The sequence below is a fragment of the Magnolia sinica genome, chromosome 5 (assembly GCF_029962835.1).
Source record: "Magnolia sinica isolate HGM2019 chromosome 5, MsV1, whole genome shotgun sequence".
Taxonomy (NCBI): domain Eukaryota; kingdom Viridiplantae; phylum Streptophyta; class Magnoliopsida; order Magnoliales; family Magnoliaceae; genus Magnolia; species Magnolia sinica.
Genome location: NC_080577.1, coordinates 98,371,913 through 98,394,575, shown reverse-complemented (window position 1 = coordinate 98,394,575; position 22,663 = coordinate 98,371,913). Strand labels below are relative to the sequence as shown.

Below are 22,663 nucleotides of genomic sequence, written 5' to 3'. Positions count from 1 at the left end.
ATAATGTCCCCACTAGCTTGCCTATTTATATTGATCCATATTTAGACTTATCCTTGGATATGCTTGTTGCTATCAGACAAAGCTCAAGAAAATGTACTTCTCATCGGCTCGATGTTTTTTTTCCTATCATTCTCTGACTCTGGCACATAGGTCTTTTATTTCTGCCCTTAAGACTGTTCTTTTTCCAATATTCCTAAAAATCCTAAAGAAGCTCTTAATTCTCCTTTGTGACGTCAAGCTGTAGAGGAGAAGATAATTGTCTTTGAAAAGAATCATACATGAGAGATGATTGATTTACTTGCTGGCAAGGTATTCCGTATCAGTAACGGTGGTTATAATGGCCATCACTGTTACCTTTGTGATACAGTCATAACGGCCGTTAATGTCTCTTTTTTTTTTTCTTTTTTTTTTTGTTAATTAAAAACAAAAAGCTTGTATCTACACCATTACGACCTTTATGGGGGCATAACGGGTTGCTACAAGGTCCTTAACGGCAGTTACAGGTTATTTTTTTCCATAACGACTGTTACGATTATTACGACCCCGTAACATGTAATGGTTGCCACTGTTACCTTTGCGTAATGACCTTTATGGCCCCATAATGGTCGTTACAACACACCATGCTGCTGGGAAGAATATGGTGGGTTGTCGTTGGGTGTATGTTCTTAATTACAACCCTAATAATGGTATAGATCAATAAAAAAAAAATCGTCTAGTTTGCTGAAAAGTTTACACAGACATATGGTGAGAATTATTTTAAGACTGGCTACAAGACTCAAAGAAGCAATTGGAGGAGTTATATCAAAGTCCCGAGGGGCATTTGTGATGGGTAGGCAGATTGCGGATAGCATGTTGGTGGCTCATGAATCTATAGATGCTTGCCATAGGAGAAAGGATAGAGGGGCAGTTTGCAAGTTGGATGTTCAAAATGCGTATGACCATGCCGATTGGGATTTTCTTGATTACATGCTAGGTCGTTTGGGCTGTGGAGAGAGATGGCGGGCTTGGGTTCGTGCATGTGTTGCTTCGTCGAAGTTTTCGATCTTGGTGAATGGCTCGCCAAATGGTTATTTTTCCTCCTCTTGAGGTCCGCGACAAGGTGATCCATTGTCTCCCTATCTCTGTCGTTGTGATGGAAGCTTTGAGCAAAATGATTGATAAAGGGGCAAAGGAAAAGCTAATCAGGGGCTTTGCTATCGACAATTCCGATTTTTAGTTGTCTCACCTTCAGTATGTGGATGCTACGCTCTTGCTTTGTAAGGCTAATGAAGACTTGGTGGAGAATTTGCGCTTGATTATTATATGTTTCGAAGTGGTGTTGGGGCTCAATATTAATATTGCAAAGAGCGAACTATTGGGCGCCGGCTTATCCATGGATGAAGTCGCTTCGTTTGCAAGTTTGCTTGAATTCAAGGCATGATATTTTCCAACCACTTATCTCGGGCTTCCTTTGTGTATAGGTAAGCCCCCAAAGAGTGTGTTACAAGGTGATCGAGCGGTTTGTCAAGAAGCTTTCACAATGGCAGACGAGGTCCCTATCTTTAAGGGGTAGGCTCACACTCATAAAGGCAATGATGTCAGACTTACCGGTCTATATTATGTCTTTGTTTAAATGTCTGAAATTGGTGTTAGATAGATTGGAGAAAATTAGAAGGGACTTTTTATGGAAGGGAGCGGAGGATAAACACGTATTTCATCTTATGAAGTGGGAGGAGGTTTGTAAACCTCGGGAGCAGGGTGGCGCTGGCTCGAGAAGCTTGGCAAGAATTAATGATGCTTTGATAGGAAAATACGTGTGGAATTTCGGGGTAGAAGAGGACTCCTTGTGGAGGGAAGTGATGGGTAGGAAGCATGGGGTGGATGAAAGGGGCTGGTGGATTCGGCATTCATTGTTTTATAGGTCTTCATCGGTTTGGAAAGCAATATCTCGGATAAGGAATAAGGTGTGGGAAGGTGTGGGTTTCTAATTAGGAAATGGGCTGAAAATCAAGTTTTGGGAAGATATTTGGATGGGGGATCAAAAATTGGGGAAGGTTTATCTAAGGTTGGCTAGGTTGGCTTTGGGGGAGGGGTCAGTAGTAGCTAGGTGTTTCTCAATAGAAGGGGATGTCTGCATATGGACCCTGCCTTGTACAAGGAATCTTGTGGAGGAGGAGATCGAGGAGATAGTGGCTTTGCTGTCCCTGCTTGATAGGGTCAGGCCGGTGCCTACGGAATCAGACTCGATGGTGTGGCTTAAAGATAGATTTGGAAGATTTTCGATTAGATCCTTCTACAAATTCCTGGAGGAAGGGGACACATATAGAGAGTGTAGCTTGACTGCCTCGATATGGAGTTATGGAGCGCCTTATAAGGTGGCGGCTTTTGCTTGGTTAGTAGGGTATGGTAAGGTTTTGATGGTAGATAATTTCAGAAAAAGGAATATGATTCTCCCAAATGTTTGTGTGATGTGCTTTCAGGATGAGGAATCGGTGGTTCATTGAGGTTTTGCGAGGCAAGTGTGGCATAAGTTCTTCAATCTCTTTAGAACAATGTAGGTTTCGCCTAATTCTATTGGCCAATTCCTTCTCATGTGGCGGAAAGGTGTGGCGGCTCGTGCTGTTGGCAAGGTTATGGTTTTTATAGTTGGAAAGGAATAACAAAACTTTTAGAAATCGTTTGGGTCATCCTGAGGATGTGTTTAATGCTGCGAAATTATATAGAATGGACAGTCATCACGAAGGTCGTAGTTCAATTTCCAGTTATTTGGGCGGAGCTATAATAGCTCTTAGGTGGTTGTATAGTCCTTTAAGTTTTGTATATTCTGGCTCTGGCCTCCCCTTTTTATAAAATTTGGTTATTATTGTTCAAAAGAGAGAGAGAGAGAGAGAGAGAGAGAGAGAGAGAGAGAATTTTCCGAGACTTTTGCTCCTATTGCTAAGATGAATTCAATACAAGTAATAATTGTTCTTGCTACTAGACCGTTGCACCGATTAAATATTAAGAATGCCCTTTTTAATGGTGATATATATATATATATATATATATATATGATTTGAAGCAAGCTCCTCGAGCCTGATTTAAGAAATTTGGTAGTTTTGATCCGTATTGGATTAATTCGTGTTCACTTAGATCATTCTATGTTTGTTAAATAGCATGTACAGGATATTATCATTGTGAGGTTTGACATCAAAGATTTAGGCATACGAAAATATTTTCTTGGTTTGAAGTCTCTCGTTTTAAAAAGGCATTGTTTTGTCTCAACAAAAATATGTCATTAATTTGTTGACTTCAATCGGTAATCTTGGTGTCAAACCTATTGATTCACCATTAGGAATTAATAAGAAGCTTGGGGTTGATGATAAGGGAAACTTCTTAATAATAATAATCACATGTACCATCGTTTGGTTAGTCGACTGATATATTTTATTATTACTTGCCCAGATCTATCTCATGCAGTATGTTTGGTGAATCAATTCATGCATGCTCCTCGTTCCAGTCATCTTGAGGCAATTCGTCACATCTTGCACTACGTTAAGTCTTCTCCAGGATGTGGCATCTTATTTAGCTATCATGATCAAGATAGGTAAAAATGGTTACATAACGGTCATAACAACCATTATGAACACTAACAGTGGGTACCATTACCCATTATGGGGCCATAACAACCATTATAGAAAATGGCCCGTGACGGCCTGTTACGGGGTTGATACAAGTTTTTTTTTCCCCAGAAAACAGTTGTAGCGACCGTTACAGCCAATATCGTAACAATAACGGCAGTGGCCATTACAACCACCATTATCATTATCAAATAATGTGGTCACAATAGTCTTAATATTGAAGGTTATTCTGATGCAGACTATGCAAGTTCACCAGATAATCAACGTTCTACAACATGGTATTGTAGTTTTTTTTTTTAAAGGCAATTTCGTTACCTAGAAAAATAAAAAGCATACAGTTGTTGCACGATCTAATGCTAGTGTTGAGTATCGTGCTATAATGAATACCACGCATGAAATTTTGTGGTTGAAGAGTCTGTTGCTTAGTTAGGATTTCCAATGAAGAATCTAGTTTCCATGTATTGGGACAATTAGGTTACAATTCATATAGCTTCTAATGTTGTTGTTGTTGTTGTTGTTTTTTTTTTTTTTTTTTGAAGACATAGGGTGTCCTCGCCCCTTTTTGAGGCGAGACTATCCCTTGCGGATACATGCAATCACCTACAACCACGTGTATCGGGTAATGCCAAGGAGGGGAGTCGAACCCACGCCTGTGGGGATCATATAGCTTTTCATGTTGTTTTTAGTGAGTAGACAAATCATGTTAAAGCTAATTGTCAATTTATGCGTGTGAAGGTTGTTGTTAGCATTATTTCTACTGCCACTGTTCCATCTACTATATAGCTTGTTGATATGTTCACTAAGGCTCTTACAATTAAAGTTGGACAATGTAATGATGTATTCTTGGCGGGATAGCATGATTAATATCCATGCCTCGGCTTAAGGGGGGAGTATAGACGTATTTGTGTGGACATGTAGACCGTGACTTGGTGGATTCTAGACCGTAACTCTCTGGACTTGGTCCGTGGGCCGTGACTCTCTTATTTCTCTTGTTCTTTTACTTTCTTTATTTTTCCTTTTTTGTCCTTTGTGCTAGGGGCACTTTATGTAATTTGCCAATTCAATATAAACGAAAAAGGGTTGGACGTCTAACCCTAATTGTGTCTCTCTTCCCAAGTGCTTTATTCCCTCGGATACAATACAACATTAAGAAAAATAAGACGAAACTTTTTTAATTCACTACATGTCATTTTTCATAAGAGAGTCTTTACAAGTTTATATAGTTTTTTGGAGCAAAAGAAACCTTAATCTAATCTTGACCCCCTTTTTTCTAAAATTTAATGCTAACCCTCCATTATTTCTAATCCCAAACTCTCTCTCTCTCTCTCTCTCTCTCTCTCTCTCTCTCTCTCTCTCTCTCTCTCCATCTCTAGCCCCACCATCTAGTTTAACAAAATATGAATAATGACTAAAATACCCCTAAGTCATGTCACTTGACCCTTCACTAGTCAGTCATAACCAACTTATGTCAGAATCATATGATTTTTACTTGTTTGAAAGCTAAATCAAAAGGCTCTCAAACAAGAGCAATTTCTTGTCATTCAGATGTCATTTATTATCCAAAGATAAGTAACAAAGATAAGGATAGCTATGGACTCTTGCTAAATGATCTGGTCTTTCTTTTATAAAAACTATTAAATATATGAAATAGTCCCATAACATGGACCATATGGGCTGGTAGATCAATCGAACCATCATGTGAGACCCACTAACTAGTCAGATAGTTTGGAAATGGGATTTTTGCAATTCTGTTACCAAAGAATATTTAAATACATACATACAAAAGAAAAAAAAAAAAAAAGTCTGGGGCCTTGCCTATCCCTCCCTCCCAAATAAATAAATAAATAATACATACAAACAATACTAAAATTATTAAACCTTAACATGATTATCTAAGGAAATGCAAAACATACAAACAATACTAAAATTATTAAACCTTAACATGATTATCTAAGAAAATGCAAAACATACAAACAATACTAAAATTATTAAACCTTAACATGATTATCTAAGAAAATGCACAACATACAAACAATACTAAAATTATTAAACCTTAACATGATCATCTAAGAAAATGCAAAACATACAAACAATACTAAAATTATTAAACCTTAACATGATTATCTAAGAAAATGCAAAATGACTCACATCGTCATCTCTCACAAATGATTCAAGCAAATACCTACATTGGCAACAACAAAAAAAACATCAAAATGCTGTGTGCCAAGGTACTGTCAAAGAACAACTATGCAGCAGAAATTGCCAAGGAAATCTAAATGCTTTCTATTGCTATGGCTACATACATGTGATTTGGCAAGAGGTAAAAAAATTTAATTCATAATCCCATCTGAAAGATGGACCAAACCAAATGTACTGTTTTAAGAGATGTGGAAAAACCAGAACTAAAGCAATTTTTTGTGGGCAAATAAAACCAAATAGGCTTGTATAGAATTTTGAAACAAGCATCCCATGTAGAGGCACTTCCACTCAAGTAGTGCCTATCATATGAAAATATACTGAAACAGATTTTCAACAGAAACTAAAAGAAGGATAGTTCATAGTCAAGTCATCTTCCTGAATTTGAACAATAATACTCAACATTCTCGACCTCTGCCTCCTCCTGCCCAACCAAAAAGAAAAGGGGAGGTCCTCGCAGCAAAAATTGTTGAGATCATAAAAAAAGCTTATTTAATTCTAATAAACTATTCTTACCAACAATTTTTAGAACCTTGAAGGAAATTATGACAATGGTAATATCAAGTATGAAAACCACTATCACATTGCATATATGCAGTGGCAGCAACCTTCTACGTGTCAATCCCTCTTGAAATCTGCTGCAGCTCGGATCCCTAATTCAACTTCCAAATGTCATCTTGTTGTCCTTTGCCACTCACACAATTTAAACAAGATGACCTTTAAGTAAATCAGCTTTATAATATTGTTGACAGTTATCGTTCCAAATCAAGATTCTAATGTTCTAATCAGTAAATACTTAAGTTTTATATTCTTTTATTTGGTTCAATACACAAATGAATATAAATACAAAATTTTATTTTATTTCGTTTAGTTCTTGAAAATTTTCGACTGTTGCGTCTACAGCTTCCACTCCCACTTTGTGCAGCTAAGTGCATCTTTGGCCATTCATATGTTTTTCATCAATTAAAAAGTAACAATGAAAACAATACACATAAGCCACTCAAAAAGGTAGCAACATGCCTATAGACCTAAAGTCATGTCATGATTACACTAGGCTAGGTTCACATGACATCTAAAATCAACACCTTCAGTAATTGGAGAATTCATTAAACAGTATACCCTCCCTATAAAATGAGAGATCTAAATTAGCAAGATGTGAGTGGAAATCCAAAATATCAAGGGCTTGTTTGGTTGATGGGAAATTCGTTTGCTGGTTTTATGTTTCCTAGCAAATGTTAGAGTCGGCATAGCATTTCTTGGGGAATGATTAAATTTTGTTTGGTTGATACATCAGGTTTCTTGGGGAAACCTGGGGAAAGGTTGTAATCTGTTTTAATTCCCAGGTTTTCCATTCCCCAGCGAAAAGCTGGGGCAAGTTTTTGAGGAAAAGCTAGGGAATGGAATTCCTAGGGAATGTAAAAACCAACCAAAAATGTGAATTGAACTTTTTTTAATATATATATATATATATATATAAACAGGGAATTACTAAGCCAAGAAATATAAAACCCAGAAACCAAACACCCCCCAACTGCCCGTCTTTTATTCTCCAGGCTGGGCTCACCCCTCCTCATGCAAGGAATCATAGTATCACATGAAAGGATTCGTCTTCCACCACTAATTTCATAAGTGAGAAGAATAAATCATCAAATCATGCCTTTTAACCTCCAACTCTACCTGTTGCATGGATTGGTCTTCTTTCCCCAAGGCCTAAGGCTTAGAACTAATAAAATAATACCTAATTGGACTTGACCCAAAAGAAACAACCTCATCATAATGACTAGAATGAACTTTACACAAAGTTGAAGTGTAAGCATCAGCAGGGTCAGAGAAATAAGAGAATGTGAAGAATAGTAGCAGAGATGCAGAATGGAGAGGGACATGATAACAAGTGCAAGCATCCGCACAAAAACTAGACAAGTGCAGGAAACATTCTGTGCACACAACAACAAAGACAATATATCACATTACATTATCCATTTGTTCGTGGACATAAAATTTATTAAGAAGAAGATGAAGAAGCAGAAGCTTCTCCATTATTCCCTAAATCGTCCACTCACATCTTGTCCTTGAATCCTGCTCAAAGCCAAGATTTTGTTGCAAGATGGGTTTCTATGCTTCCTCTAAGGGCTTGTTTGGTTTTCTGGCTCAAGTGTAATTACGTTGTAAATGAGTAATCATTATTTACCAAGGTAATTACCTTCATTTACCTTCATCTTTCCTGATGCTGACTTGACCAGTTACTTTTTCAGCACTGAAATCGAGGAATTTGTAAAATAAATATGGGGCCCACCATAATGTGTGTGGCTTATCCACACCGCCCATTCATTATGCCAAATGAATTTAAGGCATGAGCCCAAAAATTAGGCAAATCCAAAGGTCAAGTGGACCACACCACACGAAATTATGAGAATTAAATGCCTACCATTAAAAACTTGTTGAGGCCCTTAGAAATTTTAGATCACGCTTATATTTATATTTTTCACTTATCCATGTCCATGTGACCCTATGAACGGGTTAGATGGTGAATAAACCTCAACGTGGGCCCAATAAAAGAATCAACTTTCAATGGTGGACAAATTAAGTCCATTGTTTCCTTTCATGTGGGCCAATTGAACATTAGATCTTCCTAATTTTTTCGGATAAAGCCTCAAAATATTCCAATAAAACAGATGGATGACACAGATATATTATATACATTATGGTGGGGCCCACGAATTTAAGTCAACATTTTTGGACCGGTTTCCCAGGTGAAATTACTCACTCGTTTCCAAACAGGTGAAAGAATGTAATAATTACTTTTTTACAGTGATTTACGGCAATTTACCTGTATTATGGAAAACCAAACAGGGCCTAAGGTTAGAAAGAAGTGGAAAACAAGAAAAATAACAAAAATGGAAAATGGGCCTCTATAAACACATCAGCATGTAACTGATATGCGGTGGGTGTATCAGCATCAATATGGCCACCAATTTTAGGTTTGACCATTTCAGCTCTGTCAGGTATCCCCATCAGCCGATACAGATACAATACGCCCATGTCGGCATACACGCCCACTTTTGTTGATCAAACCTTAGAAGAACCATGAAAGTCACCAAATGAGACAAATACACTTACGGAGACTACTAATCAGTAGAGAATGCCAGGGAATTCCAATAACTACCACCAACTTAACTGAATCACTAGATGCCCAATAATCATCATCATCATCTAAGCATCACAACTAATTGGCATCAGCTACATGAATCCTGTTCTGCCAACAAGATATGCAAAAAAAAAAATCATAATAATGGGGAAACTAATCCTGCTGAAAATAGACAACCTTTGAGCAAAAACCAACAACTCTTATCTCAATAAGACCATACATAAGACTCTGGAATACTCTAGGTTAATATTAGCTGCTCCATAGCATGGAAAATAAGTTAGCTGATTTTGAATTCCGTGGAATACTCAACACGGGCAAGTTTACTTAAACTATTACATTTTTTATTAGCTACCAGGGTAATGAATAGTGTGCATGGTATGAAAGAATGCAGCTACTTACATATTTTTTAAGAATTTTGGTGTTTTGAACCGCCTTTGGGAATATCTTGATTTGGACATCATGGGCAATCCCATTAACCACCTGCATAGAGCTAGCTTCATCAAGAGGAATTTTTAAGCAGTAAAAGACTGACAAATAGAATAGGAGAGATTGTCTAATTTGAAAAATCATGGATGTCACACGTCAGAGATGCCTAAGGTCCCGAAACAGGAAATATTGCATCAAAGCATATGCATGGCATCACGCTTTTGGAAATAGTAGACAAATCCAAGTTGGAGCACATGTGATGGATTCTATTAAATTGGAAGTACATGCATGCATACCTATTAGATGACTGAAATCCACCTTGGATTTGCCACAAAATTGACAATGAACACAATGGACCATGGATGTAAAACCAGCTGCCTTCCAATAAAGATAACAAGGTATTCAAAACAGTAATGGTGACCGTAACAGCCACCGTTGTTACTGTTATGATATGTGCTGTAACGGCCTTTTTGAGGGAAAAGAAAACTATAATGGCCCCATAACGCATAAGTCCCCACCGTTACCGTTAAGCAAAAGTGTTACATAACCATTTTTGGATACCTTGAAAGATGATGATTGTGGGAGACCCAACAGCCTTTTAGGGACGAAAACACACTCCAGCCAAGAAAAGTCACTCTTCCACAAGATAATACCAATGAAAACTAACTTTTCTTATTTATTTTAAAAAAAAAAAAAAACTCATTGTAGCATCTCTTTTGTTCACATGTATTGCCATATATATGGCCTTGCATTTGCAAAACCTTAGGGCCTGTTTGGTAGCAGCAAAAGTTTAGTCCAAGGCAAGCTATCTAGATCATGCTGACCTAGACCAGATTGTCTGGGCTTAGTTGTCTTGGACTAACTATTTTGATGATGTTTCTCAAGTGCCTTGAATAAGAAACAATTATTTGGTACTTTTGGTGGATATGCGCATAGAAAACTTGGCACAAGTGGCGTTTGAAGATGTATGGTGGCACGAGTGGCACATACTAGTTGCTTGAAGAAGTACGGATAGCATGCGTGGGAACTTGACAATATTTGGTGGAACATGGGGCACATGCAATGTTCAAAATATCGGTATCACGTACATATCTCACCCTTGGGATACAGATACATATCGGTTATCGCATGAGATATATCGGTTGTATCGCATAATGTATCGTTGTTGTTGGAAATATGGGGAAACATTGGAAATTGGTCGATTTTTTCAACAAATTTTAGTGATTGTTAAAAAAGACATCAATACACACTTACAAATCAAAACATTAAACAAAAAAAAAAAATACAAAAAAACAAGTGCACATAATAGGTTTCTTTGTATTGGGTCCTAATCTATGCGTTGTCTAACTAAATTGATACAAGTATATTCAAAGTCTATTCATATAATTTATAAACATAAGAAGACATGTGGAAACACAAGCAATACATTCAAAATCAAGAGAAGAATCACTAGATTAGGTTACATAGATGTTTGATTTTTATTTTATTTTTTTTAATTTTCTGCAACTCGGTCCTTCTCCAAAACTTGAAATCAAAGTTCCCAATCCATGATTTTTCATGCCATGCAAAACATGAAAAATCATGAATTTGTAACAATTTGACACTGATTTAACATGATTTACAAGGGGAAAAAAAAAAGGATCGAAAAAAAAAAAATACTCACTGGATGAAACATGTGAGATATATCCCACTGCTTGTGTGTTTCGTATCGCACAGGTGGGATACAAGATATATTGTGGGATATATTGGCTGATATCGTCGATATTTAAAACACTGGGCACATGAAGGGCACTTGAAGGCTGCATGTGACACATTTTTTTGCACTGAAGATGGATAGCAGCATGTATACCATAACCAAGTAGTCAAGCATGCACCACAGCACGGATTGTCTATTTTCCATTTTCTCCCCCCTATTCAAAACCCTACCTCCAAATCTACAAAATCACCCAAACTACACTGAAATCCATCTAAAAAATCTCCACTTTTTCCAAAACCAGCCCTTCCACAAATCTCAACAACCCGAAATGACGTCAAATCAGCCCCCACAGTCCACGAATTTGGGGCTCCAATGCGTCTCTACTCCCAACCCTAAACCCCTCTCTTGTTTTCATAATCACCACCCTCAAGAGCTCCTACATTACTCTCTCTATGGGGGAAAACTATTTTCATATCCGCTTTCTTAGATTCATCTTATCTTCTATCATTTTCACCGTCTCTTCACCCCATCTGGGTGACTCGACACACTTGCATCCATTTGAGTCTTCACACAGGACCTCTGCAGCCCACCATCCATCAGAAACACACGCATGCACGCACACACAACACATCCTTATTACTCATATTAATTGAGTTACCCTTTTCTAGCATTTTTTTTAATTGATTGATTAAATCTCGTGGGATCATGATGTAGGACTGATGCATGAACTCAAATATTATGTGAGATCAAGTAGTAAGATTAAAGTAATTAACAAAAAAACACAACACTTGCTATAATCATCACAAATATCAAAGAAAACCAAAGTAGAACATGCACAATCTTAGCCTAGGTTACTGAGCATCGTTATAAAAGATCATTAAGCAAAGGAAACAAGAATCTAAAGGATGTAGGGACATCCAATTAGCATAGGAAAAACCTATCTCAAAGTAGAAAACATAATACATCCTAGGGTGAAATTAGGGTTTTAGGAAATTGGGGAAACCTAGGAATTAGGGTTCATGGGATCAGATTGGGTAAATGGATTAAAAGTTTAAGGAATGAAGATGTGGGAATTAGGTTGGTTTTTTTTTTTTTTTTTTTTTTTTACATACACACGCACACACTCATGCCGTAGTGGGATTTCACCACCTATGGATACTCGAACCCGTGACCGGGTGTTGAAACTCCTGAGAGTCTACCACCCGAGCAAGAGTAAAATTCTAATAGGAAAGTTAAGGATTTCTAGGTTTTGGGTTAGGGTTTTGGTAAAGAAGAAAAAGGTTTTGATTTAAGGGTGATGGGAAACCAAAAGGGACTAAGTGGGAATTAGGGTTTTGGAGGGATAAGATATAAGGATTAGGGTTAATTGAAGAATGGGATGATCTATGATTTGGTGAATTAGGAAAATAGGAAAGTTAAGGATTTCTAGGTTTTGGGTTAGGGTTTTGGGAAAGAAGAAAATGGTTTTGATTTAAGGGTGATGGGAAACCAAAAGGGACAAAGTGTAGCCGCCAACTCGAAGGGTTCACACGTGTGGCTAGGTTGGATGGGTTTAGGTCCTTTAAAGTGTGGCTTAATGATAGGTATGGAAAAGTTAGGTTTAGAATAGAGATGGAGATTTGGGATGAAGAAACTCGAAAAAGTTTAAAGAAAATACCTTCATGGAGAATGAAGGGATGATGATGTGGGGATAAATGGAGACCCTGCACCTCTGTTGATGAAGATTAGTCTCACACCAATCTCCCTTCCAAAGCGCATGGAAGTATCTTTAAATCTCATGAAAAATGGAAGAATAAGAAAAGAGCAAAAGATTCATTTGTCCCCCCCCCCCCCCCGCGGGCGATCTAAGGCTGACCCGACTCGATCCAGTTTTGACATAGGCCTAACCCAAACTCGACTCAACTCGGTACCGAGTCCAGCTTGCTTAAACCGATCTGAGTTACCCAGTATGGTTTTGTTGTTTGGCCTATGCCTATTTTATGGTATGAGTCCAAAAAAACAAGGCAGACTCAAATTTCAAGCGGACCACACTGCAACAAACAGTAGTGATTAAATATCCACCATTAAAAAAATTTCAAAGTCCTACAGTAATGTTTATTTACCATTCAACCGGATGATTAAGTGGTGCATACCTGATTGAAAGAAAACTCAAATATCAGCTTGATCCAAAACTTTTGTGATCTCAGGAATCTTTTAATAGTGGATGTTCAATCATCACTATTTCACATGTGTGGTCCACCCGATACTTGGATATGCCTCTTTTATAGGCTCATGCCGTCAAATGAGCGGGCAAAATGGAGGGACGGTGTGTGGAAATTATATTAATGCAAAATCATTGTTTGCTTGCAGTAACACGTACGTTACACTAACACATGCACCAGCATGAGATGTGTACGGATCACACGCATGTGGAATTGTCCTTCTTATTTATTTTGTTTTGTATTTGACACACACGAGAGGTGCATGTGAATGGAGAAGCGTGATGAGCAAACAAGCGTTTTTTCTTGCTTTGTAACATATTGGAGCGCGACATGGACACGCCAGATCGCCATGGAAGCGGATTAGATGTTGCCCGGGGATCACGTTAGTGGTGGACGGCTGGGATCCACCGAGGTGGATCCTTAAATGTGGGGCCCACTGTGATATATGTGCCTAACATCCATGCGGTCCATCCCTTTTGAAAGCTCATTTTATGGCATGATTAAATAATAATATTTTTTTAAAAAAAAAAACATGCCCAAATCTCAGGTGGACTACACCATGTGAAACAGCAGTGATTGAAAAAAAAAAAAATGCCCAAATCTCAGGCGGACTACACCATGTGAAACAGCAGTGATTAAATATTAAAAACTTCACGTGGGCCATGAAAGTTTTGAATCAAGCTGATATTTGTGTGGTCCCTTCATCTCGGTCTTTGTCACCTTATGTGGCAAATATTTGTGTGGTCCCAAGAAGTTTTTAATCGAGATATTCAATCACCAAGTTTTTAACCGATCTGACTCAACTCGGTACCGACTCACTCGACTCAACTCGCTAGGGTAGTCGCTAGGATCGGGGTTAGTGTATAGGATTAGAAATACTTAGAAATTAGGTTTATTATTATTATTATTATATTTGTTTCAGATCGAGTTTCGGGTCAAGTTACTGGGTAACTCGAACTTGACTCGGTTTGAGTTCAGATTGGGTGAAGCGTACTCGGTGCAAACCAACTCACCCATTTGGTTCGAGTCGAGTCAGGTTTGAACGAGTCAAGTCGTCTGGTGCCCAACTCTAAACCCCCCCCCCCCCCTAGCTCCAAGAAGTTTCAAAATTACAATTATCACCCTGTTCTATGAAATTTAACCAAAATAGCCATAGTCTAAATAAAATTAACTAAAATCAAAATAATCAAAAACTAAATCCTAATAGATGATAAAGTCTAAAAAAGTGATGTGGACGATCCATAATCAATGGCCCGATCATGTGATCCATGCAATCCAATGGCCCGATCGTCACGTCCCTCAATTCCAACGATCTAGATCACTCCATAAAGTATCTCATGTGCATCTTTCAAATGTGGGGTCTTCCAGATGCTCGCACATGCACATGGGGTCTTCAACACGATCACAGATACTCGCCTAGGCACAAGGAAATCGGTGTGGCCTGCCTCCTCTGATACATACGCAAAGGTATATGTGACGAGATGTCCTCATCATGTCATCTCTATAGTAATAGATCATTTGTTTGATACCCTCATTTAAGTTGCTAACTCAAATCTCCATAATTCCTCTGGTAAAAGAAACACTTTTGTTTGATTCAATTCATTTTACTTCAATTAATTCTTTATACTTTGTGGTGATTAATTCAATTGATTTACTGCAACAAACTTTATAGTTTTTTTTTAGACCAATCAATTTAGTTCATTCTTTTCCTTCTTGTGCTTTTACTTGATATCTACTTGATTCAATTACCTCAAATTCATGCTTCAGAAACTCTTAAGCTTTGAACTCGTAATTTCTCTTATAGTTCCCCAATTCATTATAACATCGCTTTGTTTTTACAAGGCATTTGAATTGTTCCCAATCTTTCTGTCATCTCAAGAAAGTAACCATGGTGATTATAAACAATTCTAATTATTCACAGGCCTATATTAGTTACATTAGAATTCTCCCTCTTCACTACTTTACTATCTATCTTCTTTAATTGTCTAATCTTAAAACAAAAGTCCCTTCTTTAGGCTTCTTATTATAGTTTTCAACAAGCAAGCCTCCATTTTTATTTTTATTTTTTTTGAAGAAGAAGAAACAGAGGCTTTCCAATGGTCAAAAACTGAAAACAAGTTGTCCTCTCTTTTCTTGGTTTCTGTGCAATATATATATATATATATATGAACAAACCATGGAAAGGTTTAGTTCCAGACTAAGTAATCACTCAACTTTTGTTGTAACCAAACAAGCCCTAAATTAAAATGAATATGTTGTTCAAAAGATAGGAACGTGGATAAAACTAGGAAAATCATTAAAGAAATGCTGATACGAGTAGTATTTAGGAACATTGGATACTCTGGATATGAAACCAACCCTACTTTTCCTTCGTTTTAGGAAAAAAAGAAGGCATGGAATATATTTTCCATTTCCAAGCTTTTCCTAGAAAAGCACGGACATCAACGTCACCAAAAAAAGGTGCTAAGGGACTGTTTTAGGGCTGTAATGGTTACCCAGACCTGCGGGTACCCGATGGACCCCACCCGATTTTAACAGGTCCGGGTCCCGTTTATTGGACCCGTTAAGACATTGGGTCGGATTCGGCTCTCGGCTTTTGAATCCAGTTAAAAATAGGGTCTATTCAGGTCCAGGTCGGGTCCATGTGATGGACCCAATTTAAGTCAGGTCTCATTGGATCTAGTTGGTTTTAATAGTAAAATTATTTTGTGTGTGTGTCTATGTATGTGTTTGTGTGTGTATGTGTGTGTGTGTGTATTAGGGTTAATGGAAACTTTATTAAAGGCCCACTAGCAAAGCTAAGCAAGAAAAGAATATAGAGGGGCAAAAGATTTACATCCCGAGAACAAACTTTACAAAATCTAGATCTACATTCAAAGCGGCTGACGATTCCAAAATAGAAACTCCAATAGTCAGCAAAATAGAGACCAATGATCCCAAGGAATCCCAGAACCGCCGCCTATTCCGCTTGCCCCAAATGACCCACCAAATTGCCAAAAGAGTCAGATTCCAAATCGGCTTCATCTTCTTACAAACCCCACTCCCAATCCGGCCCAAAGAAGATCAAAGGATGACTCAGGCATAACCCATGAAATTTTGAAAATGGACAAAAGGAAGGTCCACACCTTGGCAGTGAATGGACAGGATATAAATAGATGGTCAACAGATTCAGCATATTGCTTGCATAAACGAAACATGTTGGGAATCAGCAAAGCCCCTTTTTTTAAGATTGTCGATAGTCAGCACCTTATTTCCACCAACCCGCCACAAGAATGCAACCACATTAGGAGGTGTTCCCAAAAACCAAAAATAATAGGCATAGGTCCTGACATGTGTAGATGCTATCGAATAGAGGAACTTATAAAAAGAGGTAACAGAGAACTTTCCCGAATTATGGATGGACTACACCATAGAATCAGCTCCTCCCAGAGGAATCAATAACTGGAGTGGGGCCAAAAGGGATTAGAGCACCTTCAATTCAGTTTCGAAAGGAATCTTCTGCAAGGGGGCATCCAGAAAACCGGCGAGCCTGAGGAGAAGCAGTCCTCAACTTTGAGCCAAATGAGGAAAACACATTTCGAAGGGTTCATTGCCATGCCACGTCTTTCCAAAACTTAATTCTCGCACCATCGCCTAAAGAAAAAGAGACACTTTCCCAGAATTTCCTCCTTGTCGCCATTATAGATCTCCAAATGTGAGAAGACCTATAATGAGGACTCCTTAACCTCCCACCCCACTTCCTTAAAGAGTTAAGACCGTACTTGGACGCAATAATTTTACACCAGAATCTCCCTTGCTCCATCCCAAACCTCCATGACCAATTACACAAAAGAGCTTGATTCATGGTACGCAAAGAATGAAGCCCCACTCCCCCATATGATATCGGCTTGCACACCTACTATACTTAGTATATATTATTTAGTTAGTTTTAATAGTAAAATTATATATATTTAGTATATATTAATTATTGTAGCAAAAGAAATTAGGTTTCCGAAGCCACACACATGTAAGAGAGCCCATTTATACAACTTGAACATGTCAAAGTGGAACAAGTGTGTGCACTCTAACACTTCCATCGGCTGGGCCCAACCATGGAAATGTACTTATTTGTCCCGAACTTGACTCAAAACCTAGATCTAAAGACCCAATGGATAACCGAACTTGATCAGATCCAGGTCCGGTACTTCAAGAACTAGACTAAGACCTAAAAGGCCCCAGACCCGGCAAGATCCGAACCCGGTTAGCCCAAGTACAAATACTATAGGACCTGACCCAAAACCAAACTGTTGACATCCCTAGAATGTTTGTTTTCAACAAAAGTTCAGTCCATTACTTAGTCCGAGACTAACAACCAGTCCATGGTTTGAAACTGAATATTTTTTTCTTTTTCACGTAAACCAAGAAAGGTTAAAGCACTTGTCTCACTTTCTAACCATTGGAAAGCCGTTGTTTGCTCCTAAAAATAAATTTGAGACTTGTTTGTCCCCATTATGGTACATGCCAGATTATTCAATTGCAATAAACATGTCACATGTACCAATATGGCACAAGTGCCTCCATCCATCTTCAAGCACCGCAAATGTGCGATATTCAACTTTCAAGTTTCCTCCATGTGTCACATGTGCCAAGTTGTGCATACTCCATGTGTGCTGCCATACATCATCAAGTGCATCTTTGATCACCCTACATGCGCCACACGTGCTACTATCCATTTTTAAGCACCAAACAATGCAACATGTGCTGAGTTTCACTGTTCATATGTGCTGCATGTGCCAAATAATCCTCATTCCAAGTAATTGAGAAACAATATGAGAATATTTAGTTTAAGACAATTGGGCGCAAATAGCCTCGTCCAAGTCAACATGACTCAGATAGCCTGCTGAGAGTAAACTTTTGTTGCTACCAAACAGGCCCTTAATTATTGTAAAAGAGCCATCACTTAATTCATATTGGTCCAACCTTTTCTTCCTAAATGGTTTCAACTATTCCTATAAAGGTTTGTAACAAATATGGAAAGTAAATACATAAATAAACATTAACTAGTTTGTATCTTCTCAAATACCTTTGTATATACCAACATATGGCTCTAAGAAGCTATATGGTTGGTAAAAGACTCTCCTTTGTGTATGTGGTTTGAATATGAGAACCTAAATTAGTATACGATTGGATATGTGAGCCACAGCCCAAAGAGTTGACAATATAGGCTATTCGATCAAATATATGGGAACGCACACTCTCATTGAACCCTTCATTTGGTTCAAATCTTCCATCAAGACTGTTGACAGGGTCCAGATCTTCGATCAGACCTTCACGTGATCTAGATCATCAATAGGACCCTGGACATGGCCCATATGTGCTTCATCTTCAATCAGCCAGCAAGCGGATCCAATTGCGACTGCTTGTGATGATTGTTAGTCCTACATCAACTCCCCTAGGCTTGAAAGAAATCCTTGAGTTTGTGCCAGTCACTTGCCACGTGTCACCCTTGCATCAAATCTTCATTAGTTTTGACAGTAACTGGTGATAACTGTCAAATCGAGTCAATCATCACCACAACCCTTGCAAGCTAATATCTTCATTATGGTCACCCATCTTGATGGGGACATCACGCGCACACGCGCTTACGCCGCCCCCCCTACGCACGTACGCCGGAAGGAGGGCCCCACCGTCGATCTAGATCGATGACGACATCCAGGGAGGGCCTCCTAGCTAGAAGACAAACTTTTGATTCAAAAGAGTGGGCCCGTTAGTCAAGAAAAGCCCATCATGGGATCTCATGATCGTGGCCTACTAGTCAGATTGATTTCATATTTTAGGTTTTGCTTATTAATGTTATTTAGAACATCATAGACGCTTCAGATTTCTTTGATTAGTTTTTATTTTGGTTTACTTCATCGCCAAGTAATAGGTTGCGCACATGGCGCGAGTTTTAGGGTATATGATTTTCTTATAAATAGGCACCCCTTATAGTTTTTTTTGATTCATTGAAGATTAATAAAAAATTATGCGTTTTCCTACTCTCTGAGTTGTGAAGCCTAATTGGGTGCGAAGCCCTCCCTTCATCGAAGGGTTAACTACTGTAGTGCGAAGCCACATCTATCCCGATTCGCCCCCATCCATCGCCATCTCTACTACCCATCTTCTACCACCCCTTCTTCTCATCTCACCCCATCATCTACACTTCGAATCAATCATCTATTGCAGCAATTCTCCTCCCCATAGCAGAATTTCAGAATCTAGCCCTACAAGAGGGCCGAAACTTCGGCGGAGCATCATGCACAAACCGTACATCGGATTGAGCTGAGATTTAGAGGTTTTAAAGTCCATCCCTGACCGACCAGGGCCAAGGTGGCCTTTTTCTAAATAGTGGGCCCCACACACGTGCGGTCGGGATCACACGCACATGCGTCTGGGCCATTGTTGTTGTCCACACGTGCGGTACTTCTCTGGTTCGTCTCTCTCATCTCTTTCACTCCGCTTTCACCCAAAATCCCTAAACCTAACCCTAAATTACTCAAATCTCCAATTTTATGCCCCTTTTCTTACCCTAAGGTTCCTCGAATTGAAATTTCTGAATCCCTTGGATTAGGGATTGATTACTATGCATGTGTGGATGATTATTTCTTATCTTTGAGTATCGTTTGGTTCATAATTTTTATTGATCCAGCCCTATCATGTGTAGGTCTGGACCCCATAGATTCCCCTTAATTGAATGTTTAGGCTTTCATGTGGGATATGGAATTTGTGTAATTGTTTCTGAACTAACGTGATCTTAAGCCTGAAATCTCGCATATCATATTTAATTTTCATGTCCTGCATCACATCTGACCATAGATCGTCAATGCATCGACTCTTATTCGACGTTGGGACGGTATTAATGAGTTCTTCTCAACTTGAGCATACACTGCTTGCAATTTTCTGATCCGACAGTTGGGTTATCTATCACTGACTTTTTATCCAGTCATTGATTCATTGGTAGATACATTCCCGAATTCATTAGTAGATCCATCTATTTACACTTATGTTGATTCTTCTATCAATTTCTCATGTGTCTTCTTTCGAAAGATTTATGGACATCCAGATCTTTTGAGATATTGACTTCATTATAACCTTGTCCTATTCTTTAGGAATGAATAAGTAATTCTTCTCTGCATCGCGGATAGCATTTTAGTCTCGTGCCCACGGTCTCCCAAGAAGAATATGGCAATCACCCATGGGAATGACGATTTAGGAATGAATAAGTAATTCTTCTCCTCTCCTTTGTGTATGTGGTGAAAGACTCTCATTTATATCCAACCCATTATCTATCCTTTATTTGTGTTTTTGACATGCACATAATGACATATTAGACCATTCTTTGGTAAGAATGTCGTTTGTAAGCCTAACTTGCTGAAAACTGAGTTTTTGAGACTTTGACCCTCAAAATTTGTTGCTAAAGCATTTGAGAATTAGAAACACGTTCGGTGATCTTCATTTCCTACTACAAAGGGTTTTTTACATATTTAAAAATTTTAACTGGACATGATATGAAGCACCATAGGTTATCCAGAATTAAAATATACATGATTACAGTCACAGATATCTTTTTTGTCTGAAGGATACACTCACAAATATCATGAATGCAATATAATGACAACATTCTATCATAAGTAATTATATGCATCATGCATGTCATCCCAAATTAATCCAATACCACAATAGGAGATAGGAGTGGGGGGCTTGCCCTCCTAGACAATGCCCACAAACCGTATAATATTATATGACTATACTGTGTAAAAAACATAATTAATATGCATAATTTTAATTGCTTGAAATTGGCAAAAATGATTAAGAATGCAAAATTTTGGAAAAAAAAAAAAAAAAACAAACGCAAAAACAAACAGGCTACAATTTAGCACAAAACAAGCATGGTTTGGTAGATCGGGTCCATTAGATTGAAATACAACAAAAAGAAGAAGAAAATGAAAAATATGATGGTTTGCTCCATGTCTGATTTCCCCAAAATGGCCCAATACACTGCGGTTTATCAAAACCTGCTCAAATCTTTTGCTTTGACCTCCAAAATAGGCTAAGATCCAATGGAATATAGTTTCCAGGCTTCCTCTAAGGTTGAAATGGATGGGAAAAAATGAGAGAAAATGGGCCCTTGTATAGTCCTGGACTGCAACTGATACAGTGAGGCCACATCAGTATAATTACAGGCCGATACACAAGCACCGATTTTGGTTAAGCCCAATTTTGGTTAAGCCCATTTCACCCTCATATCCTGTGTTATTATCGGTTGCCAGTCGATACAAATCCAACACAACTGTCAATACAGAAGTGATTTTTCAATCACTTATCCGACTTTCTGTGGACCCCTCAGCCTGGTCAGACCCTCAATTTGGTCCAGATCATCCAATCCTGACCATGAGTGTATGATACAGACAACACCTACAGGGCACACAATGCACCTCTTGAAGAATTAGTTGTTACAATGCCTAAAAAGCGTGAGAAGATGAGAAAGGAGGTCAGCTTATAAGATTAGGATGCACTCGTAACCACAGGCATTAGCAACACAGCTCAGTCTATATCGAGAAGCTTGTTCGCTATTAGGGGAAAAAGCTTTTTATTAGCCATCTAGCTCCAAAAATAATTGAAAATTGAAAAGGAATTTCATAGAAAGAAATAGTTGAAATTTCCCTACTACTGAACTCCATTCATTCCTTTGATGGTTAGGAGACCTAGAGAATTTTGGTAATGAGACAGATGCAGCATTGAAATTTCACCACAATGTCCGACTACAAGCGTTCTCCTTTTCAAAGAAAATTTACATCATATTCTGATTTAAAGAGGGTTTGCTTGAAATAACTGTTGAGTAGGGTTATGGAAATTCATACTATATTAAAGAGCTTATGTTGATGAGTTATGAGAAGGATCATGTGCCTAAAAATATTTGAGATTGCATGTTTGTGGCATATTTCAGAAGAGTCAATCTAATTATATTTCAGTGTTCAGTTATAATATAACATCATCTTAGCTTTTGACCAACAATTTTGGGTTAGACTTTTCATTGATAGGTTCACAAAATTTATACAATCTGCTGTCCACTAAACATCAACCTTCCTCTTTGGGCCCTTCGAACTTGGTCATCACAGAGGCTCACATTGACGCCACTCCCATGCACAGTCCCACCTAGTATGATTGTAACGTCTCGGAAAAATCCGTACAAAGACCCGAGTTTCACCTCAGGCAGAAATCACTCAGGACCAAATCATTTAGAAATTAGGCGAGAATTAGCTAGTGTTAAACTAAAGTACCTGTAAAATTAGCACTAATCACTTTAAATATGATCTGCAAGACCCAAAACGTGCAGAATCATTACCGCTACATTACCGTAAAACTTAGGATCAATCTCTAA

The 22,663-nt window shown here is 38.3% G+C and overlaps 1 protein-coding gene across 12 annotated transcripts in view; it reads right to left on the bottom strand.

Moving 5' to 3' along the window:
* LOC131246395 (uncharacterized) overlaps positions 1–22,663 on the bottom strand; it is a 63,065-nt gene that overhangs the window by 6,979 nt on the left and 33,423 nt on the right. For 8 of the 12 annotated variants that reach the window (XM_058246486.1, XM_058246483.1, XM_058246484.1 and 5 more), the window contains 2 exons: positions 9,340–9,420; positions 5,748–5,781 (listed from right to left, as the gene is read on the bottom strand). In XM_058246486.1, the coding sequence (XP_058102469.1) occupies positions 5,748–5,781; positions 9,340–9,420 (115 nt within the window). The remainder of the gene's footprint in view (positions 1–5,747; positions 5,782–9,339; positions 9,421–22,663) is intronic. The other 4 variants (XM_058246489.1, XM_058246491.1, XM_058246492.1 and 1 more) reach the window with 2 other exon arrangements.